Source organism: Myotis lucifugus, unplaced genomic scaffold (assembly GCF_000147115.1).
Source record: "Myotis lucifugus unplaced genomic scaffold, Myoluc2.0 scaffold_28, whole genome shotgun sequence".
NCBI lineage: Eukaryota > Metazoa > Chordata > Mammalia > Chiroptera > Vespertilionidae > Myotis > Myotis lucifugus.
In genome coordinates, this window is record NW_005871076.1 from 4,282,933 (window position 1) to 4,310,898 (window position 27,966).

General features: G+C 39.5%; 1 protein-coding gene across 1 annotated transcript in view; it reads left to right on the plus strand.

Annotated features, from left to right (window-relative positions):
* The window catches only part of DIAPH1 (diaphanous related formin 1), a 63,455-nt gene that overhangs the window by 16,750 nt on the left and 18,739 nt on the right, over nt 1–27,966 (plus strand). The window contains exons 8-18 of the mRNA XM_006086437.2: nt 448–587; nt 2,206–2,314; nt 2,761–2,871; nt 3,045–3,163; nt 3,799–3,915; nt 4,499–4,614; nt 5,121–5,185; nt 5,832–6,011; nt 7,014–7,676; nt 8,737–8,851; nt 9,359–9,367. Of these exons, the coding sequence (XP_006086499.2) occupies nt 448–587; nt 2,206–2,314; nt 2,761–2,871; nt 3,045–3,163; nt 3,799–3,915; nt 4,499–4,614; nt 5,121–5,185; nt 5,832–6,011; nt 7,014–7,676; nt 8,737–8,851; nt 9,359–9,367 (1,744 nt within the window). The remainder of the gene's footprint in view (nt 1–447; nt 588–2,205; nt 2,315–2,760; nt 2,872–3,044; nt 3,164–3,798; nt 3,916–4,498; nt 4,615–5,120; nt 5,186–5,831; nt 6,012–7,013; nt 7,677–8,736; nt 8,852–9,358; nt 9,368–27,966) is intronic.

Genomic DNA, 27,966 nt, shown 5'->3' on the forward strand with positions numbered 1-27,966 from the left:
ACAAAGTACTACAAATTGGATGTCTTAAACAACAGAAATTTATTGTCTCACAGTTTGGAGACTAGAAGTCCAAGATCAAGGTGTTGGCAGGGTTGGTTCCTTCTGAAGGCTGTGAGGGAGAGTACGTTCCCTGCCTTTCTCCTAGCTTCTAGTGGCTTGCTGGCAGCATCTGGCATTCCTCAACTTGTAGATGCATCTCCCCAACCTCTGCCTTCGTGTTCACATGGCATTCTCCTTGTGTGCATGTTTATGTCCACATTTCCCTTTTTTATAAGGACAAGTCATTGGATTTAGGACTCCACCCTATTCTTATATGACCTTGTTGTAACTGGGAGTTAAAACTTCAATGTATGAATTTTGGAGGGAAATACCATAATGACTCCTAAATATGTCCTGTGTTAGATGCTGTCATCTTTAAGCCTCCCTTCTCTGTTCTTGTCGTGCCAGTTTGGAATCAAGACCATGTTAGAGACGGAAGAAGGAATCCTGCTGCTGGTCAGAGCCATGGATCCTGCTGTTCCCAACATGATGATTGATGCAGCTAAGCTGCTTTCTGCTCTTTGTATCCTACCACAGCCAGAGGACATGTATGTGATGAATTATTTCTCTTCTCCATTCTCTTTTTTACCATCTTCCCTAGTCTAGAGGAAAATTGAGTTGCTTGGGTGGCCACTTGGTTTTAAATACGTATTTTTTCTCAGACGTGAACACCGTGAATCTTAATATTTAAGGAAGATTGTTAAGTGAAGGGGGCTATCCTGAATGTACCACTGGTTATAGTCAAATAGCTCCCAGATCTCCATCTGTGTTGTCTAGGGACAAGGGTTTCTTTTTCCATTTTTTTTTTTTAAAAGATCAGAAGCAACACAATATTATTTTTTAAAGTCCAAACAACACAGAAATATATAAAATAAAATTTACCAACCTTATGCCTTTGGCAAATCCTATTCTGCAGAGATAACCACTGTTAATGACTTGATACTGTCTCATATATCTTTTTCTAGCACAGAAAAATATATTGCATTTCCTAGATTCTAGGATATCTTATACCACTCCAAAAGATGGTATTCTAGAACTAAGAAAAAATGGCTTTTGCCTACAAAACCGATTTCATGTATAATATAGATTTTTATTTTTTGTGGAGGTGTTTACAAAAGCTAAATCATACCATTAATTTTTTTCAGCTTGTTTCTTTTTATTTAACAGGAGATTTTAGACATTCTTTTATGTCAACATTTATTGATATCTTTCCTGGCTATTTAACATTCCATATTCTGTATGTTGCATAATTTATTTAACAATTTTTTCATTTTTTAAAGCATACCTGGCTCTTGCTCTAGGTGATAAGAATTTTTACTGTTGCAAATGATTCTATAATGAGCACCCTCGTACATCAGGGGTGGGGAATGTCCAGCGGGCTGTATAAGGCCTGTGAAATTATTTAGTCTGGTGCTGCCAAGGCATTAGGGGTGAGTTAATTAAATGTTTGACCAAAATAGCAGGCTAATTTTTTTTTAAAATATATTTTATTGATTTTTTACAGAGAGGAAGGGAGAGAGAGAGAGAGTTAGAAACATCGATGAGAGAGAAACATCGATCAGCTGCCTCCTGCACATCTCCTACTGGGGATGTGCCCGCAACCCAGGTACATGCCCTTGACCGGAATCGAACCTGGGACCCTTCAGTCCGCAGGCCGACGCTCTATCCACTGAGCCAAACCGGTTTCGGCAGCAGGCTAATTTTTAAGTTGATGATTTTGTATGGCCCGAGAATGATGTTATAAATATACAAATGGCCCTTGGCAGAGAAAAGGCCCCCACCCCTGTTGTACATCTATTCTTTCACATTTATTCATTTATGTTCGATAGATTTCTACACATAGGGCAAATGTTATGTGCATTCAAAATTGGTATTATTAATGCCCCTCCAAAAGTTGTACCAATTTATATTCCATAGAACAGGGGTCTTAATTATAGGTAGGAGTCTAGGGATGGGTTTTAAGGTACATTTTTCTGAAGAGATCATCCTTAGCTTTCAGCACATTCTGGCCCCTGTTCTAGGTGATGAGGAGAATAATGTGAGAAATCCAGAACACTGATAATGTTCCATTTCCTAACTGATCTATGTCCCTGCATAATCTACTTGCTATGTGTGTCTGTGTCAGAGCACCTGGGCAATTCTCTCCCTTTCTTTTCTCCTGGGCAGGAATGAAAGGGTTTTGGAAGCCATGACAGAAAGAGCTGAGATGGATGAGGTGGAACGTTTCCAGCCACTGCTGGATGGATTAAAAAGTGAGACCTCCATTGCACTCAAGGCATGTATATCCCCTGAAACTGGGCCCAAGAGTAGAATTCTACATGGAAAGACTTAAGTTCATTTGACCTTTTAATAGAGCACATGGAATGGTTCCCAACTATATATTTTATATTTTATAATTTGTTAGGAAAGGAAAATGATTATCCTTCTCTCCAAGCAGACAGAGAAAGAACTGTCCCTCATTATGAAATGGGGAAAATATATCTATTCACAAATTAGGAAAACCAAGGCCTAGAGCAAAGTATACCATTAAATCCTTGGAATTATTTAGACCTCTGAGCTCTCCAGACCTGTGCTCAAACCAGGTCGTATTGCTCCAGCAAAAAGTCATTCTTGTAGCATTTTTTAGGTTGTATTTGGGGTCCTCGGAATGCATGTAACAAGATTGAAATCTTTATATTTAGGAGTTTACACTGACATAGCTGCTGAATTTTTTAATTTTAGGTGGGATGCCTACAGCTAATCAATGCTCTCATCACACCAGCTGAAGAACTTGACTTCCGAGTTCACATCCGAAGTGAACTGATGCGCTTGGGGCTGCATCAAGTGTTGCAGGTGAGATGCAGCCCTTCATTACAAAGGCTGGACTGATTCCTTCCTGCTCTTACAACTCAGTCATCCCAGGGATAACTTGGGTTTTCAATTTAAAAACCAGGTTGAAAGGCTTGGGTTTTTAGTCAACATAGGACACTTCTGGGTTCTCTGACTTCTATTTTTGTTGTGGACAGGGTCTTCGGAAGATTGAAAATGATGATATGAGAGTGCAACTAGCTGTGTTTGATGAGCAAGGGGATGAAGATTCCTATGACCTGAAGGGACGGCTGGATGACATTCGAATGGAGATGGAATATCCTTTAACTGACTGGGTTCAAGATAGGAAACATTCAGTTGTAGATACTTTCATGGAATGGTGTGGGGGTGATGACATCAGCATGCATGTCTTCTTGGTAGATAAGGCAGGTGTCTTTGATTTCTATTGGATTTATTTACCTCAGCACAGACCAGGAAAGTTAGGAAAGGTGATCAGAGGGTTGTTTAGCATGGAAGCAGCCCTCGGAATTAGTATAGATCTCCTAGAACATGATAGCTTAACTTACTAAAATGTAGAGTTGGTTTTAGAGAATATATACAAGTCAGGGAGTAGGGTTATAATTTGCTTTCTTGTATGTGTTTCTGAAACTGATGGAGGGAGTAATTTGGTTACCTGTTGATATTTACCACAAGTGACTTTGAGACAGTTATCTTTTAGTTTCTGATTGATCTTCAAGCCAAATACTAGCAATCCTCTATCTCTGTATCGTACCACCAAATCATTGGTCCCTTTGCTAAAGGAAGTTTATAGAGCTTAAAGTTTCAGACAATAATTACAGGAAGAACAGCTGTTAGAATAGAGAGCATCTTGCTACTTTTCCTGAGAGTTGGGTAAGCCACCTCTCATAGTATCTAAATATATGCTTTCCTTAGCTTCTTCCTCTTTCCCACTGATTTCAATGAAGTCTTCCAATTTCTCTTAAACACGGTGAAGGACTCAAAGGCAGAGCCACACTTCCTGTCCATTCTGCAGCACCTACTCTTAGTCCGAAATGACTACGAGGCCAGGTAAAATGGTATACCTGTGGGAAGTTTTGAATTTAAGCCTAAGTGGAAAGAACAAAATCCTTAAGTTCAAAGATTGTCTGTAAAGGGAAAAAGAAAAGGCAAGAATTAGGTTTCATTTTTAGTCATAGATATAAAGAGAGTTGTCAGGGGTCCCTTTAATCCAACTGAAAGGCATCTCTATGGAAGAAGTCACAATGTCTAAGGTGCAATGCCCTTCATTTTTTGGTAGTGTGGAGTGAAGATGATAGCAAAAGGGGGTAAATTTAAAGTTCTCTTAGGTTGTCTGAAAGTAGAGATTTAGCAGTAGTACTATCCATTGACAGGAAGGCTCAAGCCCAAGTTTTTAGATGGGAAAGGATTGGCACTAGAAGGTAGATGGCAAGAAGTTTGACTCTCTGAAGTAGGTGGGGTACCTGATGTGGAAGTGGTTTCTTAGATGGCAGCCATACTTCTGTTAATTTTATGAAAAGGTCTTTTCCAGAGCATTTTCCTCAGGTCCCTCTATTGTCAAAGCAGTTACCTTTTTTTGATCTTGAATACTTCTGAAAATTATATTGTGGTTTTCCTTCTATTTCTTCCATAGACCGCAGTACTATAGGTTGATTGAAGAATGTATTTCTCAGATAGTTTTGCACAAGAATGGGGCTGATCCTGACTTCAAGTGCCGGCACCTCCAGATTGATATTGAGGGATTGATTGGTAAGTGTATTCATCCATCTGGTTCCTTAAAATATTGCTTCTGCCTTTCGTTTTGTATCTTCCAGTGAAAATTTCAGAGAAGATATCTTTCTGGTTCTCAGGTATTTCCATGTTGTCCCTTTCTTAGGTGTTAACCAACATCTGTGTTAAAAATATAGAGGCCTTAAGTTTATTTCTACATAATTTTAAAATTTAACCCCTTCTCACACACTACCCCATCTTTTGAAGGGGCTTCAGCTGTAAGCGAGGACTCTGGTTGGTTTCAGAAATTCATAAGTAAGACTTGTAGGCATTCTTCATGCCATTCAGCATGGTGGCCTTACCAGCCACATAAGAATCTTATGTTGAACTTAACTGAAGGTTCTTTATTTAGTGCACAACATTAAGAAGGGCAGTACAAATAAACAAAGGACCAAAGACTGCCCTGGTTATATTGAAGGGCTTAGGGAGTGATGGGGAAAACAAGAGAATTGGGAGCTTTACTTCCTGACTCTTCTTCTTTTCAGATCAAATGATTGATAAAACAAAGGTAGAGAAATCTGAAGCCAAAGCTACTGAGCTGGAAAAAAAGGTGGGTGTGAGAGAATAAAACAATTGGGTGTATCATTCTTTTTCTAAGGATTATGATATTTCTAACCTGTGAAACATACCTGAGATGTTTTGAAAGCAGTCAGCACACGATAACAGTTCCTCGTTATCAACAGCAAGTGGATATGAATGTGATCATGAGGAGCTAGTTAGTGTGACTTTGCACAGTTTTGGACCCCTGGGCAGGACAGGAAAGACAGCCAGCACTCATATAATACTGAAAGCACTCTTGGGTTTACTTGGCATCTCGGGCCTCTTATCCCTGGAACAATAGGAACTGGAATATATCTGAATTCTCTTTTTCTCTCCAATTGTTAAAGACTCCTTTTGTGGTTGATAGGTTTTGATCCTAGAGACTACTGGGATTATACGCCATGGCTGTCCTGATTAAATGTCTTTAAAATCTTAAGTGTTTGTTTTTTAATTATAACTCCAAAAATAGATAAACTATGGAAATGGTCTCTTGTTCCCCCTCTTTTATCCATGATTTTCAGGTCAGAATCATGGTGTTCTTTTTTTCCCAGGCATTGCCTGGGTCAGAGATTGGCACAAAACAGTACATTATGGGGAATAGCGCTATGCTTCTTGCTGAGATAGCTTACTGGGAGCCTGATTCCTTTCTCCTCTAGCTGGATGTAGAGTTAACAGCCCGACATGAGCTACAGGTGGAAATGAAAAAGATGGAAAGTGACTTCGAGCAGAAGCTCCAGGATCTTCAGGGAGAAAAGGATGCATTGGGTTCTGAAAAGCAACAGATTGCCACCGAGAAACAGGACCTGGAAGCAGAGGTGTCTCAGCTCACAGGACAGGTAATGTCTGAGCAGGGAAGGCAGAGTGACCTGTAACTGCCATCAGCAGCCTCAGGGTCAGTCTGTCTTGGAGCAGGAGTCATCTTACTCCCAGGGAGGGTTCAGCTACTAGCAGGTAATCTAGTTAGATAGTGAATATTTTAAAAATCTTTTACTTTTTTTGTTTGTTTTGTTTTGGAGATTAGTAAAACATAAGATAGAAAATTTGAAAAATACAGAACAACATAGAATAAAATAATTCACAGCACTACCCAGAAATAGATAATACACTTCTAATAAATTTAGAAGTAGAAACTAAATAAATTGTTCTCATCTTTGTTTATTTTCTCCTATTAGTCATCTCTGGACAGATTTATCCTTACACATTCTCTCTGTAGTTATAAATATTTGAATGATCTGTGATATCTGATAACTTGATCAATTATGTAGTTATATAATTACCTGTATAGCACATGTGTTAATTATGTAACTAGAATATTTGATTTACTTGGTCTTTGCATTTTCTAATCAAAGGGAGAATTTAACATAAAGGTTGAAGTTGCCTTTTTAATATGTATATATTTTAATTGATTTTAGAGAGTAAGGGAGAGGGAGAGAGAGATAGAAACATCAATGATTAGAGAGAATCATTGATCAACTGCCTCTTGCACGCCCCATACTGGGGATTGAGCCTGCAACCCGAGCATGTGCCCTGACCGGAATCAACCATGACCTCCTGGTTCATAGGTTGATGCTCAACCACTGAGCTGTGCTGGCCAGGCATGAAGTTGCCTTTTTAATGCAAAGCATGCTGAGCTAAGAACATGAAGACCTGAACTTTAATTTCACCTTGTCACTAAATAGTTATGTGACTCCAGGCGAATCATTTCATGTCTGACTCCTTTCACACCCTTCATGTATGAAATGAGAAGGTGGAGTTAAGTAATTTTTTAGGCCCCTTTAAACTCCAGTTGTTCCTGAGGTAGAGTGAGAAGTATACTTTCATTGATGTTGTTTTTCTAGGTTGCCAAGCTATCCAAGGAATTGGAAGATGCCAAGAAAGAAATGGCTTCTCTCTCTGCTGCAGTTACTGCTGTAGCCCCTCCCAGCAGTGCTGCTGTTCCCCCTGCCCCTCCTCTGCCTGGTGACTCTGGCACTGCTATTCCACCCCCACCTCCTCTTCCTGGGGGTGGCACCATTCCTCCTCCACCACCTCCCCCTCCTTTGCCTGGGGGTGCTGCCATCCCCCCACCCCCTCCTTTGCCTGGGGGTGCTGCCATCCCCCCACCCCCTCCTTTGCCAGGGGGTGCTGCCATCCCCCCACCCCCTCCTTTGCCAGGGGGTGCTGCCATCCCCCCACCCCCTCCTTTGCCAGGGGGTGCTGCCATCCCCCCACCCCCTCCTTTGCCTGGGGGTGCTGCCATCCCCCCACCTCCTCCTCCCTTACCTGGTGGACCCGGAATGCTGCCTCCTCCTCCTCCCCCTCTTCCTGGTGGTACTGGAATCCCCCCACCCCCTCCATTTCCTGGAGGCCCTGGCATTCCTCCACCTCCACCAGGAATGGGTATGCCTCCACCTCCCCCTTTTGGATTTGGAGTTCCTGCAGCCCCAGTTCTGCCATATGGACTAACCCCAAAGAAGCTTTATAAGCCAGAGGTACAGCTCCGGAGGCCAAACTGGTCCAAGGTGAGAATTTCTGTGCATTTCTTTATCAGTACATCTTCAGAAACCACTTCACTTTCCTACTTTGTACTTTGTTCATGATTGGGCTTCCATTTCTTGTGGCTCACATCTCTCTGTCTTTAGTGCCACTCATGCATGTGTGTATTCAGCAGGTATTAGATATCTCCTGTATGTTAGACATCACTTTGGAAAGTTCTTTGAGCCCAAACTCTGCTACAAAACCTAAACTTAAGTTAGTATATTTGGCCTCTGAGGATTTGAGTGCCAGGGTAACACACAGTTTGATAATAGTCATTTCACTAATCTACAAGGTACTGATAATTTTGCTGATCTCAAGTCATGGATTAGTGGATACAGCCCCACTACCTCCACCCTCCAGTAAATGAGTTCACAGGAGATGTTTGCATTGTCCAGTATTATTCCCACTATGTGTTTGCGTTAACCCTTTTCTTCCAAAAACCAAGTTAAAATAGAGTTTAGGGATTGTAAAAAGAACAAATTTGGCACAGTTAGCCAAATTGATGGGAAAATATGTGATGTAGCCCTAACCGGTTTGGCTCAGTGGATAGAGCGTCAGCCTGCGGACTCAAGGGTCCCAGGCTCGATTCCGGTCAAGGGCATGTACCTTGGTTGCAGGCACATCCCCAGTAGGGGGTGTGCAAGAGGCAGCTGATCAATGTTTCTCTCTCATCGATATTTCTAACTCTCTATCCCTCTCCTTTCCTCTCTGGAAAAAATAAAAAAAATATATTTAAAAAAGATATGTGATGTAGAACAGGGGAAGATGTGAAATAATGCCTTAATGCTTATAAAACTAGTGGGTTTGAGGTTAGAAGGATGATACGTAGCATAACTTGAATAATCATCAACAAACACACTGGAAGCATCATCTCCTGATTTCATCATGAAGAGCACAGCTGTTGTCTGTATCACAGGTTCATCTGATTCTGGTATAGACAGTGCTCATAATTGGCCAGCCACCTCTTGCTTCTTAATCAGTTTTCTAGGATCGAAAGTACAGAACTCAGCTTAGTAACTGTTAACACCCTGCCTGTATCCACAGTTTGTCGCTGAGGACCTTTCCCAGAACTGCTTCTGGACAAAGGTGAAGGAGGACCGCTTTGAGAACAATGAACTTTTCGCCAAACTTACCAATGCCTTCTCTGCGCAGACCAAGAGTGAGTCCCTTCCTCATCCATGCAAAAAGGGCCAATGTAGTATTTAGAATATCCTATAAATGGGTTTCCCATCCCTTTCCCTTCCCTGGGTGAGGGTTGAAGAGAGATGGGATTTCAACTTGGAAGAAAATAAGATGTTTTTATGTTTTGGGGATGCTGGGTTTGTGAAAGAGAATTGTTGTATGTAGGTTGCTATTTCTCCACGCCCTCCCCCCCCCCCTCCAGTTGTTTTGCATGTAGGTATTTTATATTGTGGGGATATGAGATAAGGTGACAGCTCAATCTGGCCCCATTTTGATGATGCTCTTGAACCAATTCTGGCACTGCTGTTAAGATACTACCTCCAGACCTACCTACATAATTGATGAGGGTTGGGCAGAGTCTTTATAGGTCAGGTGGTTGGGCCTACTGTCTGCAGTAACAACAAACCATGTGTGATTCCTTTTTTTTCTTCCATTTTTCTCCAATATCTGATGCTTTCTCCATCCTGGCCCTTTGCTTCTGCAGCATCAAAAGGTAAGTATATAGAAGGGCCTTTTTGTTGGATCTCTTTAATATTAGAGAAAAAGTGAAACAGATGTAAAGGAATTTCTCTTTAGAAAACTGAGACTAAAGATTGGGGTTGATTTATCTTTTCCTAGTATTTTTTCTTTTTTTTGAGAGTACAGGAGAACCAGTAGCTGTGTTGTTAGCTGTCAGGGGAGAAATTAGGCTACCATATACTTATTCTGTCTTTGGAATGTGAGGGACACATTAAGTAATAATACCATTATCTTACATTTGTGTAAATTGGCACACTGTCTTAATTTCAAGTTCTAAAAACTTCAGAGATGAGGATTCAGAGAACCCATATCTCAACAGTGTGAAAGCAAGGTTTACTTTGCTTTCTGGTGCTTTAAACAGGTCTAGTATAACATTTCAGAACATTCCTCCTTAATTTTTTTTTAAGTTGGTAACCAGTTGCAGTTACCAAGTCTCTTATTCATAGTCTTACTCTTGATAGTATAATTAAATGATAGATAAATACTCATTACTATATAAATATTCCATCTTCAGATGAAGAAGTAGAGACATGGCTTAAAAACTTTTTCGAGGCCATTATAGTATGTGCCAGAGCCAGGGTTCACACTGCAGACTGTGCAACTCCAAGCCCTTGCTCTAGCCTTGGCTTCTCAGACATGTATGTCTCTGCCCTGAGAGCTTCTGAGAATATAGATCCAGACAAAGCTGGAAGAAGGGATACACTGGCTTCTGCAACACTTCATTCATTTAGGCACAAATGTCCTTGAATTGACAGTGACTCGCAGGTACAAAAAAGATTAGGGAAAGTGAGATATCGGATATTTAGTGTTGAAGGGGAGCCAGATTCTGATTACAGTATATTCAACTGTAGCAAAATTAACCCAGTTGGAGAAATAAGACGTGCTTATCTAGTTCTTGTAGAAGCCCTGCTTAGATGATTTCAGCCCAGTAGCTGCAGCTTGATGAGGAAGTTATTTGGACACTAGGTTTTCATAATATTGCATTATTTCCTCTCTCACTTGCTAAATGCAACTCCTCTATTTTAAAACATGCCTGTATCTCTCTTATATTTTATTTCTACCTAAAAGTTCTCATATACCTCCTGGCTTCTCCAGTATCAGGCATTAAAGAAAACATCTGTCTCACTCTCTACATCTGCCTCCTATAGTTAAAGGTTTTCAGCCACTGGCTTCATTAAGGTTCAAGAAGATACGTACCTTTTTCTAAGAGGAGAGCTAGGAGAGAGGAATGGTCCTCAAATTTATACTACAAGTTCTCACATACATTTTTCTCTCTCAAGGGTTATTCTCTTATTTCTGAACTCTTGACTTCCTATAAATCAGGAATTTACTTAGTTGATTTATTTGTTGCCAAGAGTTCAGATTTGATAGGCAGTGCTATAAAAGGTCTAGTACTTTCTCATTTTCCTTATGATGATCAGTAAGGAGTCTTTATCTTGGTCTCTTTGTTGACTCTGCTTCTTTAATTCCTTGGGAACATGCTCAATACTGTAGTTAACTTTTTTTCATCCTCTCCTAGGGAGCATTGTTATCATGGTGGTGGCCTCAGGTCATTATCTGTAGTATGTACAAGATAACTAGCTTTTCATTCTGCTTTCTTCTCACTCTTTCTTTTGTTGATTACGCGATCCCATTAAAACTATTATGTTTTAAAACAGTGTGGTAAATGATAACTGATGTTCTTTTTAGGTTTATTACTTTCTTTTAAAAACCTTTTGGGTTCTTAAGATCCACGAACTAATGCCCCTTTTTAATAGTTGTGAGGTGGACGATATATAGCATTAGATTGTCTCTTTCTGTTAAAATATGAGGTGCATTATGGGAACTGTGAGCATAGAACAGTTCTCCAAGTGGTTAATGACTGAATTAGAAAGAACTCTGACAAAAAAGCAAGATCTTGACCAAGAGCTGAGAATTTCATAAAAACAACAGTATTCTAGTTAGGATAGAACTGTGTGGGTCCAGATCCCAAGGTTTGTGCTGTTGTCCCACAGGTCAGACTGCTCACAGCTATGGCTAGGTTTACTTGTCCTGCTCTCGCAGAACTTTCATGGTTCGGGCTTTAACAGGAGTCTGTGGTGGGGAAGCAAGCTCCTCTTTCCCCAAAGGGATCCAAGGGTCTTTTCCCTTTTCCCTGTGATCCTCTTCTGTCCACTTCGTGGCACCCACCCAGTGGATCTTTATCAGGAAATGTCCTCGTGAATCTTTGTCGTCTCTGCAACTTGAACCTCTAGAAACAAGATTTTGTAAGAGCTCAACATGCTTCCCCTTACTCAGTGAGTCTTTCGGCAGAAAGATGTCTGTTCTGTCAGTTTCTCTCAAGTGTGGGGAATTAGAACAAGAGAACATTTTTTGGGGTTCTTATCTTTTATTTACTAACTTCTCTTGAATTTTGAGTAGAGTCAGTGTGTTAGCACAGAGAAGTCGAGAGGTTCTGTAATATCAGATAGTATGTCTTGTAATTTATAAATCTACTCCATCACTTGGGGTTACAAGGAGTCTGATAGGGGAAAAGCGATATCTGCTTTAATCTGACTAATGAGATTGCACCAGAGATTTTCCTTCATGCTTTGACTCTACCTCATCTGTAAAATGGTAGATGGACTTAAAGATACCTTTCATTCTAAAATGCTGGTTCTGTTATATATATAACTTTTTTTTCTTCTTTCTTGCATAAGCTGTCTTTGGTGTTACCTATCATCATCTCAAATTCTTCTTTTGTTTTGGCAGCTTTCTAAAAAGTTCTGTGTTTTGTTTGTTGTGGTCTGAGTTTCTTCTTTTTCCATGCACTGGTGGAGATTTAAGGGAGAGTGTCATCAGATAAAGATAATTAAACTTTAATTTTCTCTAAACTGGAGGAATTTGATATATCTATCTGCAGTGTGCTCTTTCTCCTTTTCGCCACCAGATGGCACATGGATCTCTTCTATTTTAGATGTGTCATTGTTACGTCTGTTAGTGACGCAGTCACGTTAGAGAGAGGCAACCTCTGTTGTTTTCAAATACAAACTGCTTGGTATGCTGCCCTCTACCGTCTGGAAAGGCGTTTGGAGGACCGATAGTAACATTAAGACAGGAAGTTATACTGGCTGTTTTCAAAAGGATCTTGTCCTGCACAGCTAGTGTATTTAATCGGAGCAATTTAGTGTTCTTTTGGGAGCCTGGAGTCTGGAGAATGTTTCTTGTTTTAGTCCAATAGTTTCATGAAAGCATAGCCTTCCTTTTAGAGTGCTTACATAGAGAGCCATACTTTATTAGCTTGGTAGTTCATTTTAAATGTTTATAACTCCATTATATACACATTCATACTTCCTCTCTGTCTCAGTTTCTACAAAATAGCTACTTCAAGCACATAATAGAACTATCCACTGATTATATACTGGTAATTTCCCAGAGATACTATATTGAATTTCTTTCTTTCAGGGAATTCCCCTGGCTTACCCTGGGTAGAATTTGCTAGTGCAGAAAAGTTTTTACAGTCAACCCTTCTGTGACATTTGTTGGCTTCTGACTATCCCAAGATAATCTCAGTTTTAGAGCCTCCTAGCTATTCAAACTCGAGTGTGCCTGTATTATTATTCTAGACATATGTAGACTGAAATTATCTTCTAAACCCAACACACCACCCGCCATTACCTGCAGATTCTAGATCTGATTTCTGACAAAATGTCCTTTTTACATGGCATTGTCTGAGACTTAGATCATCTCATAGGGGATATGTATTGCCTAAATTTCCGTCAGCTTGATGCAGTTAGTTCCTACATTTAAATGTCTGTTTCTGCCAGTAATTTCCAACCTTTAGTGTACATAAGGATTACAGGAAGAACTTGTTAAAAGTCCAGAGAGTCCAAGTTACAAGGACTGTAGACAGGTATATATATATATATTTTTTTTTAAAAAATACATTTTATTGATTTTTTTACAGAGAGGAAGGGAGAGGGATAGAGAGTTAGAAACATCGATGAGAGAGAAACATCGATCAGCTGCCTCCTGCACTCCCCCTAATGGGGATGTGCCTGCAACCAAGGTACATGCCCTTGACCGGAATCGAACCTGGGACCCTTCAGTCTGTAGGCCGCAGGCCGATGCTCTATCCACTGAGCCAAATCAGTTAGGGCTAGACAGGTATATTTTTAACAAGCATCCCATGTAATTTTATTTTATATATATATATATTAACCTGGCTTGACCCATTGCTTCAGTTTTCACTCTTTTATCCATTTTCTGCTTGCTGCCTTCCCTCCCCTGCCATAGTCTAGAAGCTGCTCTCTACTTTTTCTTGTGATAACACTTTTATGTTTTTGTCAGAGTAGATAATGTACAAGTATTATCTTTGTTTTTATGGAGGTCATGCCAGATCACTTTGGAAACAATTTGACATTGTCTACTAACTACTAACATTTTGGAGGCTGTACTTCAAGGGCACTTGCTTCTACAAAATTATTTTCTTGCTATTTTCCCAGCCAGGTCTCAAAACATCTTTGGAGGATGTTTTGAAGAAGTTCTCTGGAGTCAGTGAAGTAGCTGGGACCCACTTAGAGATTGACTGGGCTGGAGAGGATGGATGGAGGGGGGATGATTAGAGGTCTCTCAGGCTTTTACAACAAAGATGGAGTTGATGAGAAACTGGAGGAAATACAGATCATGATGGAGAGTGTTGTGGCTGTGCAGACATAACTCTTGTTAAGTTTGGTTATTCTCTCTCCAGGGAGACCCGGAGTTGGTAGGGATCAAGGACGTGATTAGGAGGAGGAATGGGATCTCCAGGAAATTTCAGAGCAGAGTAGGCTTTGGGATAAGCAGAAGAGGATCCAGTGCTCTTTGGCTACATACTGGAGCCCAAACTGTTGCCCCCAAGGAAAAAGCACTGTTATGAGGGTCCCTTACACTCGGAGTTGTTGGATCTGAACTTAATTTTCTGCTGATAGGGACAAATCTCCCTCCAAACATAAAATAGTAGCCAGACTAGTTTTCAGGGAGCCCTAAAGGAATCTCCGCCACAGATTATTGTTTTTTTCTGGGCTTTTCTGTTTCTCTATTATCTGTTTTTCTGCATAGGTAATATAGGGAGTTCAGAAGTCAAGATAGTTATAAAAACGTTTCTTTCCACACTTGTATTCATCCATCTCATCCTTCCCCCACCCCTCCCCTCTAGAGATTACCATTTTTATTAATTTCTTGGTTATCCTTTCAGTGTGTTTTTTAAAATGCAGTTATAAGCAAATACTAATATAAATTCTTATCCTCCCTCCCTTTACCAAAAGGCAACATGCTATCTATACTGTTATATATTGTCTGTATTTTGGAAAATCTTCCTATCAATCAATACATAGAAATTTTCCTCATTTAAAAAAATTCTAAAGCATGTATTTTATAATGAATACTATGACAATACAAAAATATAGTAATGAAGCAATTGGTCCTTTTTTTGAAACAGTAGCTGCAATGAGCCATTTTATCTGACTGCATCTTAGCATGCATGAGTCCTTTTTTTCTCTCTGTTTTCACTGAAAACCCTCATATCATGACCGAACAGTTAGTGACCCACCCAATTCTATAAAAATACAGCAACTCATTCTAGAGCCTTGCAGCATTGTGGTATGAGGAAGAGAGACTTGAAAAGTTCTGCTAAGGGGCCTTCTAGACCTCTAGCTAGTTTACTGGAGTGTTATACTCTAGAGCAGAGCTTTGTGTCACTAGTATAAGGGCACCACTTCATAGAGGGGTATAGTCTTAAAAAAAAAAAAAAAGGATTACCTACCTAATTGTTTCTTCTTAGCTTTTGTCCTGAAGGAATTGCTCTAGAACTTAGTACCCTTTAACTGTCCCGTGTTATAGCTCTACAGAATAAGGCTGCAGTTTATTCAGTATTTAGGTGGGTGTGGGTGCTCGCCTTTGGAGCAGCATGGATGAATGCTCATGATACAGTGCTAGGCAGGAAACAATTGTATATAACCTTTACTGCAATCCTGTTTTACAGAAAAAATACAGCAGAAGTAAAAGATTGGAAGAGTATGTTACCACAAAACTAGAAGAGTTTTTGTTAGGGTGCTAGATTTTTTTCCTTCCATTTTTCTATAATGCGGTCATATTATTATCATAATGGGAAGTACAGAGGGATTAAGAAGGAAATTGCCAAGGTCCAGGGTGCTTGAAAGGGGGGTTTCTAGAAGTCTTGGACCTGATAAATTAATGTGCAGAGTAGAGAGCAGTCTTACAAAGCAGGTAATGGCGTCTTTTACTTCACTCTCATAACGATCCTAGCCTGTTGGAAAATCAGATTCCACCTGAAAAAGCTATTTGTTCTTCTCTCAACTCCCTTGGGTATGGGAACCCCTGTTAAACAACAGAAGGGCATTAGTAACCCCATGTGTGCAAGATGAGATGCAGTCATCCTTCCCTCCTTTATCCCAGTAATCCCAGCTCTGTTCTAAGAGTCAGTGACTTCTTCTTTTGTATATATTAGATTGGAATATAAGACACTGTGTGTGTGTGTGTTTAAATTTCCTCTTGGCAAGAAAAACTGCTAAAATCCTTTTAAGAATGTCCCTCTTTTCCTATTCTGCTTGCATTTCTGTTCTGCTTGCATTTTTCTTTTCAGCCACGGGGTGTGCGCAGTTGAGCTATTTTGGCTCAGGTTCCAGATTGTGAGGTCAGAGACTGGGGATTGGAGGAGAGCATCAGGTGACTTTCAGTAACAGTGATGACGATCCTCCCTCATCCCCACCCCTTCCTCCCCCTCTCTTTCCCCACCCTTTCCTGGCTTCCACCTTAGGAACAAAGAAGGGAAAAATACAGCAATATGACGAAAACCAGCAGCTGCAGCTGCAGACTTAGGCTGGGGGCTGGGTGTTTATTCCATCTGTTCTCTTTGTTCCACTTTTACACTATTCCCCTCCCAGTCCCCTGAATAAAATGGAGGGTATTTCTAGGATCCTTTGTTACAGAGAATGACTTAGAAATCTGCAGTTTATTCAGTATTTAGGTGGGTGTGGGTGAGACAGCAGATTAAAAATGCTTTAAGCACCTAAAAAAGATGAAAGTATTTTGCCTTCTCATTCTGTCTTATTCAAAAATACCTATTTAATGTCAGAGACTGTGATAGGAGCTTATCACCTATGATTTCTAATTATTAAAACAACGCTGCCTAATAGGTATTACCTTCATTTTATAGCTGAGACATACCAGGTACAGAATTAATGTCCTTTGCTTATTAAGATCTCATAGCAAGTAAATATCAAGCCAGAATTGGACCCCAGATCTGTTGGACGCAGAATTCAGCATTTAGTGAAACGGAATGGTAAGAAGGCAGGCATGTTTAGAGAAACCTGAGGTGCCTGCGTTTGGGGACTGGCATGGCACTGCTCCAGTAGGCTTTGCTTTTCACCAGAAGGCAGTGTCCTGATTTCTTCAAAAAGTAGATGTCAAGGTAAAAAATGAGATCAAGGAGAACATAGAGATTAAAATAGAATTTTTAAACATGTCAGTCAGTTGCAGTGTTTGGACCTTATTTAGATCCTGATCCATTTTTTAAGAAAGGAAAGACTTTATTCCTAGTACCTTAATTTGATGCCTTTTTCCCTGCCCTCTAGCCTGCTGTTCCTTGCATAAACCTGTCTGTCCTACCCTTTTGCTGACTTGCTCGGGGCACTGACTGTCCTTCAGTCCCTACCCACCCAGATCTCTAAAGCTGATCTCTTAGCACTCCCTCATTGAGTCACCTTCCTGGGTGTGCTGGGAAAGTGTGAGAAATTCAGTGACTGTATTGTCTGAATGAGCCATGCTTTGAGAAGTGCCTGGATTTCTAATACTGCTTTGCCCCCACCCTTTCAGAATCCCATCGTGTCCCACTCTTCCTGGTTCTTGTTGCTTTGGAATTCTGTCTGGCTTTGTTCCTATGCTTCAGGTTTATCCATTTCTGCCAATTTGCTCCATCCCTCCTTACAGTGTGCACATCCAATGATGTAGTTCTGTGCAATTTAGCAGATGCCTATCTGTTTTGGCCAAGAGGCCAGTGGTGGGCATCTGGTTACCTTTGGGCAGGGATAACAGCTGTTCATTTGGTATGCTGTCTGTTTTCCCCTCCTGTGAGGTATACCTACAAATGGCTGTGAGGGGCTGAATTTTTCTCTCATGTACATTACAGCTATGAGGAATATAAAGTAGAAATCCTCCACCTGGGCAGCTTCTTACATTAGCACATGGTAGCACTTTCATGTTCTGTCCTCTTCCCAGAATCAGAGAACTCGGGTAGAACTTAACAGACATGGCTTATTGTATGCTGGGTGGACTTCGTGATTCCAGAGCTGTTACCCTCACAGAAAGTTTGTTGTTATTTCCTAGGGATCTTACTAAGGGTTCTACTCATTTAGATATGCGGGGGAGATCTAGGACTCTTCCACAAAGACCCTATTTCTTCAGCGAGAACGACAGTGGTACCAAAGTCCACTTTTTTTTTAAACTTCCTATTTTGATTCTGTGCTCATATGTATTACATGTACTGCAGTTATCTCCCTTTCTGGATATTTTGCTGCTTTATTTAAGTAGCAGAAACAGTGGTGACTTGTACCCACAGAATTTTAAGCATGTTTGTGCTTTTCCCACCTTTCTCCTGTGTTCTCTTTTAGTCATACGGTACTTGGCTTACTCGAGGGCGGTGTAGCATATGATTATGTTCCCTAATGAATAGGGACAAATGCCGCAGGCTTTGTCTTGGGCAGAGGAAGTAGTGTGGTCCTGAGTAAGTGAGTGAGAATTAAGGTTAGGTGGAGTGCTTTGTAGCTCAGCCTGAATCTTTCAGCTCGGCAGATGTAACTGGCATTAGGTACCAAAGTCCTTTTTCCTACTGTACTTACTCCCACCTGCAATTCTTAAGCACTTAGTTTTCAGGATGTCAGGCTACTCCCCCTGCCTCCATTTCCTGTTTGTGGTCTTCATTGAGAGAAGCCTGCTACAGGAATTCCTGGGGAAGTGATGGCTATAACTGCGGGACTCCGGAGGCCCTTAGCTCATTACTGAAGTTGGGGAATACTGTGCAAAGCAGGACCTCCCTTCCGTCCTGTGGGCCTTAGAAACTAACTCTGTTCCCAATTATAACCAAGCAATAACTGTGATTCAGGCTGCTGACTCTGCCTTGACTATTCTTAGTCTTTAGAAGCTAAAGATTATTTTTCCTTCTTGTGCCTCAATTTCTATTCTTTGATTTTAGAATTCAACATGGGATCAAGATTCATGACAAAATTAGCTTGGACTCTGTCAGATTGTTTTGACATATTAAAAAATGATGAAGAAAGCAAAACGGGGTCCCTCTGTTGGACAGCAGGGGGTGCCCTTTCCCTTCGCTTTATTGCCCGGCACTCCCTGCAGCATGCAGCCATTTTAGACAAATTGTTTTTGTTTCCAGCTAACTCCATTTTGTGTTGGTGACGCAGGAAAAAAAGAGTGCGGCAAGGGAGGGGTGAGACTGGGAGGGAGGCACTCCACACACTCCTTTACTCAGCACTGGATCACCAGGGACTTCCCTTGCTGCAGGCTGCCTGCATCCTGAGCAATAGATGCAGCAAGTCCCTGCCAGCTGAGCAAAGAGCAAGTGGCTACTGGCTGCTGGACACCTAACAGTGACAGGGGCTAGTCTCTGACAGCAGGCAGAGCATCCCCTGTCTCACTGAGAATCTAAGCCCGGGTGTAGGTGGTTTTTATTACAGAGATGTTTAGGATGGTATTCTCAATTATAGGATCAGCTAAGAAGAAAGGGCCTTTTAAAATTTTATGTTATTATTATTTTATCCATCACCATTTATCCCCCTGTACCCTCTTTCACCTCCACCCACCCCCTCTCTCCAGCCCAAGAAAAGGCCTTTTCACTTAGTTGTCTGAAAAGAGTTAGATACCTTGATGACTCTAGGAAAACAATCTTTTAAAAAAGTTTTTATGTTGAAAATTAAAAAAAAAAAAGAAACAGCCCTGGCCGGTTTGGCTCAGCATTTAGAGCATCGACCCTTGGACCAAAGGGTTGTTGGTTTGATTCCCAGCAAAGGGCATGCACCTCGGTTGCAGGTTTGTCCCCCAGCCCCTGTCGGAGCACATATAGCAGGCAACCAATTGATGTGTCTCTCTCACATTGATGTTTCTCTCTCCCCTTGCTCTCCTCCCTTCCCCTCTCTCTAAAAAAATCAATGGCAAAAAATACCCTGGGGTGAGGATTAAAAACAAACACATAGCCGAAACCGGTTTGGCTCAGTGGATGGAGCGTCGGCCTGCGGACTGAAAGGTCCCGGGTTCGATTCCGGTCAAGGGCACGTACGTTGGTTGCGGGCACATCCCCAGTGGGAGATGTGCAGGAGGCAGCTGGTCGATGTTTCTCTCTCATCGATGTTTCTGACTCTCTATCCCTCTCCCTTCCTCTCTGTAAAAAATCAATAAAATATATTTAAAAAAAAAACAACAAAAAAACAAACACATATACTATATATATATGGCATAGTATGAATATCTGTGTTTCCATTACCCAAGTTTAGAAATTAACTCATGGCCACTCTTGTTTATCTACCTGCATCAGCCCCCTCCTTGCCATCCCAGTTATTTTAAAATATGTCATAGTTAGTCATGTCATTTAATTTGTAAGTAGTTCAGAATGTGTATAAAAAAATAAGGGCTTTAAAAAATATCATTAGATATTAAAATGTTTAAATTTCTCGTTATCGTATAGTACTAGTTTTTTTAATCATTTGTTCATTTGAATCAGAGCCTAACAAAATTTATACATTGCACTTGGTTGATGTGTCTATATTTCCCTCTCCACTTTGTGCTGTCCTCATTTTTTAATCTTGCAATTTATTTATAGACTTGATTTCTTAAGGAAATAGGTAGGATCTCTCAGGTTAGGACATGGAAGATACAGAGCCAGACTTCTCTTCTTCATAGAGCAGAGCCTCCCATCTTTAGGGTTTTCCCTGAGGTGATGGCAGAGGAAGTGAAGGGCGATGCTCTGCAGCCTTCAGGTGGAGGAAGGACTGGAGTCTCTTACTGGAACAGTGGCTCATTTTTTTTTTTTTTAAATCCTCACCCGAGGATATTTTTCCATTGATTTTTAGAGAGAGGGAAAGACAGAGAGAAATATCAATGTGCAAGAAACACATCGATTGGTTGCCTCCTGCACGATTTTCAACCAGGGCTTGGACTGGGGAGGAGCCTGCAACCGAGGTACATGCCCTTGACTGGAATCGAACCCAGGACCCTTCGGTCCACAGGCCGATGCTCTATCCATGAGCCAAACCAACTAGGGCTGTGATGGCAAACCTTTTGAGCTCGGCGTGTCAGCATTTTGAAAAACCCTAACTTAACTCTGGTGCCATGTCACAGATAGAAATTTTTTGATATTTGCAACCATAGTAAAACAAAGACTTACATTTTTGATATTTATTTTATATATTTAAATGCCATTTAACAAAGAAAAGTCAACCAAAAAAATGAGTTCGTGTGTCACCTCTGATACGCGTGTCATAGGTTCGCCATCACTGAGCTAGGTAGGGCGAAAGTGGCTTATTTCTCCTGACATGGTGGCCTGTTGTCCAAAGTCTTTAGAAAAGTTTGCAGACTTCTGTTAATAGAGAACATGGTTGAAGTGGACCATGGTCTTTCCTAGGAATTAAAGACTTGTTAAGCTTTGGGACACTGGATTTATGTGCTGTGTAATAGCTGCATCCTTAGGGTGATTTCAGATCCTCTGCTTGGTCTTCCCACCACTGTCTCCCTGATCAGACCTAATGAGTTAGCAGCACTTCATAAACTGTTTTATAAAAAGAAAAAAATATAATTTTGGGGGTGGGTATGTTTGAAAATTCTTCCATGGCTTCAGCATTATAACATCCCAACTCTTCCCCATGACCTTTTTGGAGATTACCCCTGAGTTTGACTTACATACACATGATGAGATGAAAGCTCTTGCTTGATGCTCAATTCTCCCGCTCCCGAAATGGGTCAGTGACTCTGAGTTTTAGCAGTCACAGCAGGCAGTCTGTTCCCTTGCTCCTGGGAAGGGCACAGGTTACAGAAGGGAAGTGGCAGGGTCTGAACTCTTGGCAAGGCTGGCAGGGCACTTGTGAAGTCTGGTCCTTGGAGACTAGATTGGCTGTGTGCCATTTTGGAAGCCGTAGTTCCCATTAGCAAAAGTGCTTTGAATCTGCTGAAGAGGTCAGGATTGCAGCAGCTAGAAACGTGCTAGAAACCCTGGCACTAACTCACCTTTTTACCAAAGAGTCAACTGAGTGATAAGGGTCTCTTTTCTGTATTCTCAGCAGAGAGTCACAGACATTTGCAAATGAGATTCTCCTCCTTTCCTCTGTGCTAAGAAGCTGTCTGTACCTACTTCTGCATCCTTGCTCTGGCAAAATGAGGCTGAAACCCAAGCATTGATAGGTTATATGTTAAATGCTATAAAATTGTATGCTGAATTAATGCACCATTCCTCTAACAGGGCTGAGACAGCTGCTAATGGGAGTATCCTATGGGTTCTACATTTGACTCTATAGCTGGTTGTCCTTGGGGTCCCTCCCTCCCCCAACCCAGTGTGAAAGCAGAACCACAGCCAGCTGTCTAAGGATATGAAACTGTTATAGGTGGTATCCAGACCCATGCCTGTTTTCTCTTTCTTAGTTCCCTGGTGGGTGACAGCTTAAAAAAATGTACACATAATATACTGTCTCACTACCTTTAACAAATCGATTTGTCCATGTTCTCTTGTAGTCTTTACTTATACTGTATATGTAGTATTTATAATCAAAATCGTGTGTGTATTTTTTCTTCTTTATTTCAAGTTGAAGTGTACAAATCATGTGTACGAGTCAATGAATTTTCACAAAATTAAAAATGAAATTTATATCCATGCAATCAGCACCCAGATCAAGAAACAGAACATTACTAAGAACTAGAAATTCCTTGTGTCCACTTCAGTTACAACTGATGACTTAATCCTCCCGCCCCTGACCTACAATAACCACTATCCTCACTTAACACCATGGTTTCCTTTTACCTGGCTCCTGTTATGCACAACGTATTTACTTGTTTGCTTGCTCTTACAATGCATTAGTTCCTTCAGTATTGTTGACTCATACCACTTTGAATGCAGTATTTGTCTACACCAAGCCTGTTTGATTTTTTTTATGAGGTAATTCTCAAATCCATCTATTTATGTCTGTCTTCAGCCCTGCTATAACCTTGTCATTCCCTCATCTCTTACCTGGAATGCTAACCCCTTCTTTAAAAAAATTTTTTATCAGTCTCGGTGATAGTCATTCTCTGTTGTATAGTAATACTTTAAAAAATAATATACTTTTGCCTATTTTTCTTGAATGGAAGATTTATAAATGGAAGATTTTTTATCGATTGCCTCCCTGCTAGAAAAGTGAGGATGATACTTCTCTTACTACCCTTCCCTTTTCTCCTCCAAATTATCATTATCTAATTTTTAGGTCGTCTTCTTTTTTTAAAATATATTTTTATTGAATTTTGGAAAGAGAGAGAGAGAGAGAGAGAGACACATCAATGAGAGAAAAACATCGATTGGCTGCCTCCTGCATGCCCCCTACTTGGGATCGAGCCCACAACCCAGGCGTGTGACCTCTTGGTGCATGGGTTGACACAGCACTGAGCCATACCCGTTGAGCTAGGTATTCTTTTCATGTTTAAACTTTTTATTGTTAAATATAATAAAAATACAGAAAGCTACATAGAGCAGATATACAACTTTGAATTATTACAAGGTGAAGACCCTTGTAAACGCCACATGTCAGGAGATAGAAAACCTAGGAACCCCCATGCTTTTCCCCCTCTTAAGAGAAATCACTGTCCTGATTGGCAATCACTTCTTTATTTTTTATCGCCCAAGTTTATATTACTGAACACTATAACTTAGTTTTGCTTGTATTTTAAAATGTCATTTTTGTCTCTCTTAATCTATAGGTTCTTCTTCTTTTTCTTTTTCTTAAAATTCATTTGTTGTAAAAACTATATCACTTGTCCCATGGAGTTTCCCATAATATGGATTTTGTAATTGTATTCCCCTGATGTAGTTTCTGTGTCCTTTATTTACTGTAAATTGGTAATTGAATCTAGAGGTTCAGTGAGAATCAGGCTCTATTTGTCTTTTTGCCAAGACTTCATAATAGGAATTAGGTTTCTCTTCAGAGGGCACATAATGACTGGTTGTCCCTCTGTGATGTTAGCAGCTATTGATTTTCAGTGCATAGGTCTATTAGTTCATTAGGGTTGCAAATGGTGATATTCCAAACAAAAGGAATTCTTTATATATTCTAGATATTGTTTGTCACTTAAGTGTATCACAAACATCTTCTCTGACTCTCTAGCTTGTCTTTTCACCTTTTTTTTATAGTGTCTTGGTGAACAGAAGTTTTTTATGAAAAAGTGCTTAGATTTATCACTCTTTTCCTTTAAGACTAATATATATTGTATCTTGTTTAAGAAATCTTGTAGTCACTAAGATAATTAATCCTATAGTTTTGCCTTTCACAGAAAGGTTTTTAATTGATTTCTTTGCATTTGAATACAATTTCTTTTTTTTTTCATATGGACACTTAGTTCCAGTTCCATTTATTGGGAAGTATGTTCTTTTCCCAGTCATTGACATGTTCAGTCTGCTATATCAAGAGCCTTTATGCATGGGTCTGTTTTCTAGATTGTACTCTCTTCTTTTGGTCATCTTGTCTATTTCAATGCTGATACCACATGATCTTGATTATTATGATTTTATAATATATGTTGCTATCTCCCATTTTTTGCTGCTTTCTCATGAATGTCCTAGCTCTTCTTGGCCCTTTGTATTTCCATACAAATTTTTGAATCAGCTTGTCAACTTAAAAAAAAAACCTGAAGAAAACAAAAACAGGAACCTGTTGGGATTTTTATTCTCTTGACTATATAAAGCAATCTGGAAAGAATTGACCTTTTAACATTATCAAGTCTTTTTAATCTATGAATTATCCATCTATATTTACTTACCATTTTTAATGTTTTTCAATAAAGCTATATTCCTCCATAGTGAGGGGTCTTGCACAACTTTTATTAAATTTATTTCTAGATATTTCATATTTTACATGATTATTTTTTACTTCTTTTTGTTTATTTGCTCATAATTTATACATAGATTTGTTTAGATTGTTTTTATACTGACAATCATCATCTTCAAATGAGTTATTTCTTCCTTTCTAATTCTTAGAATTTGTGTTTCTTTTTCTTGCCTTACTAGAGGCCCAGTGCACAAAATTCGTGCATGGCGGTGAGGGGTGTGTCCTTCAGCCCGGCCTGCACCCTCTCCAACCTGGGACCCCTCAAGGGATGTCTGACTGCCGTTTAGGCCCGATCCCACTGGGCCTAATGCTCTATCCACGAGCCAAACCCAGGGGCCGTGGGTGGTTTGCAGGCTGGCCACGCCCCCTGCTTTGTCAGGAAGGACGTCCAGAAGACGTCCGGTCTATCCAGTTTAATTAGCATATTACCCTTTTATTAGTATAGATATTTAGTATACAAAAATGTGCACATACTGGTATTTAATATATGCATTTTGATGAGTTTAGACAAATGTACACATTTGTGATATCACCACAATGAAGGTAATAAACATATCCACCTCCGAAAGATTTCTTATATCCCCTTGTTTCTGTTTTTTTGTGGTAAGAACACTTAATCTGAGACCTACCCTCTTAACAAATTTTTACATGCATACTGCTATGTTGTTAACTGCTTCTGTCTAATTCTTCTCTTTCTGGGCCTCCAGTTACTTATATGTTGCTCCTTTTCACATGTCCCTTACACTCTTTTTTGTTGCTTTTCATCTTTTATCCCTGTACTTTAGTTTGTATCTTTTTTTTTTTAATCTGTCTTCCAATTCACTAACGTCTACTGTGTCTCCTGTTAAACCCAGTTATCAAGCTCTTAATTTCAGTTATAATAATCTTTAATTCTAGAATGTGCATTGATTTATTTTTTTAAATAAATTTCATTTCTCTGGTGAACTTCTCCATCTTCATCTATTTTTATTTTTCCCTCTATATCAGCGGTTCTGAACCTGTGGGTCAGGAGCCCTTTGGGGGTCAAACGACCCTTTCACAGGGGTCACCTAAGACCATCAGAAAACACATATATAATTACATATTGTTTTTGTGATTAATCACTATGCTTTAATTATGTTCAATTTGTAACAATGAAATTGGGGGTCACCACAACATGAGGAACTGTATTAAAGGATCGCGGCATTAGGAAGGTTGAGAACCACTGCTCTATATACTTAAACATATTAACTATATTTACTTTAAAATCCTTGTTGGCTAGTTTCAATGTCTGGATCATTCCTGGGTCTGTTCCTATTTGGTTTTTCCTCTCTAAACAGATGAGAGTGGGAGCTGATCACCTTAATCCAGTCAAGTGAGTGAGCTGTGCCAATGTTTGTGGTTTTGGAAAGGCTTGATCTATCTCTGGTTCCCTATGTTCTAGAATATAGGCTTTCTAGGGCTTCCAACTGCAAGCCTATTGTGTTCACTTTTACTCTGAGGATGTAGCCTTTTGGGTTCTTAGCTAATGAAGAGAGAGTCTGATGTGAGAGTCTCCACATTAGGCAGAAACTGGACCTTGACCCCTGTCCATCCTTAGCGCATGAAGCCATCAAACTGGCATTGGGACAGTGCTCCAGTGTTTTGCTTACCTCTTTGGCAGTAGTTCATTATCTTGTCAGTCCTTCCATGCTTTTAGAGTGATTTTTTTAAAACATTACACCAGCATTGTAAAATGTGTTTCACAGGAGATTTGACTCCATTACTAGAAATGGAAATTCTCATTTCTTTTCATATTTTCTATGATGATTTTCACAACATTGAACAATTAAAATGTCATGTAATCAAATCAGTCTGTCTTTTACTTTGTACCATCTTGATTTTGTGTTTATTAGGGAATTTTTCATTTTTTCAGAATTGTACTTCTATTTTTAACATTTAGATGTTTAATATATCTGGAATTTATTTTTATGAATAGCATAAAGTTAATATCTAATTATTCTTCTTCAAAATGAAGAGTCAATTTTTCCAATGCTGTTGGTTAGACCTGGAGTCAGCAAACTATGGCCACCCCATTTTTGTTAATAAAGTTTTATTGGAACACAGCCATGCCCATTTGATTACATATTGTCTATGATTTCTTTCATACTACACCAGCAGAGTTGAGTAGTTGCAACTTAAACAGTATAGCCCACAAAGTCTAAAATATTTACTTTCTGGTCTTTACCAACCCTAGATTAGACCATTCTTTTTTCATTGATCTAAATTTCTACTTTAGCATGTACTAAATGTTTTGTATTTATTTATGGAATCTCTCTACTTTTTAATTCATTATTAAGAACTTCACATGTTCTTCTATCAATCTCACTCATAATTATTGAAGACCTATTTACTGTATTTTATTGACTCGAAGATACAATATGTTTATTCAGGTTTATTAAAGTATAATTTGCATATAGTAAAATTTACCCTTTTTATGTGTGCAGTTACATGATTTTTGACATGTATACAGCCATATAACTATCACAAGCATGATAGAGAACATTTTCATTACTCTAAAAAATTCTCTCCTGCCCATTTGTTTATTCTCTCTCCTGACCACCAGACCTGGCAACCACTAATCTGTTTTCTGTCCCTAGAGTTTTGTCTTTTCCAGAATGTCATATAAATGGAGTCATACACTAAGTAGCCTTTTAGGGGTGTATTCTTTCACCTATCTTAATGTATTTGAGATTTGTCCATATGTGGTACTCATGTTCATTCCTTTTTATTGTTGGGTATTATATCTATTTACTAGTTGATGGACATTTGGGTTGGATCTAGTTTTTGGCAATTATGAATAAAGCCAATAGAAACAGTTGCATATAAGATTTTGTATGGACGTATTTGTTTTCAGTTTTCATGGGCAAATATATAGGAATGGGATTGTTGGGTCATATGCTACAATAAATGTATATTTGACTGTATAAGAAACTGGCAAACTGTTTTCCAAAGTAGCTGTACTATTTTTTTTGTTTTGTTTTTATGTCCTGTTTTGTGTGGTTTTTTTTTTTTTTTTCATTTCTATTAGCAGTGTGTGAGATTTGCAGGTATTTTGCATCCAGCACTTAGTATCATCAGTTTTGCTTTTTAATTTTAGTGATTCTAATGGGTTAGGGTTTAGTTTTAATTCCTGATACATAGTCCTAAAGACTTAGTGATGTTGAGCATCCTTCCATGTGCTTACTTACCATCTATGTCTTCTTTGGTGAAGTGTTTGCCCAAATCTTTTGCTTGTTTTTAAAAATTGGTTTTGTTTTCTTATGGATGAGTTATGAAAATTTTTTATATGTTTTGGGTACTAGTCTTTTACCAAACATGTTTTGCAAGCATTTTTTCCCAGTCTGTGGCTTGTTCGTTCATTTCTTAATAGTGTCTTTCAAAGAAAAGTTTTTAATTGTGATGAAATCCAGTTTGTCAATTTTTTTAATGTTTTTTATTTTCTATTGCTGTGTAACAAATTATCACGAAG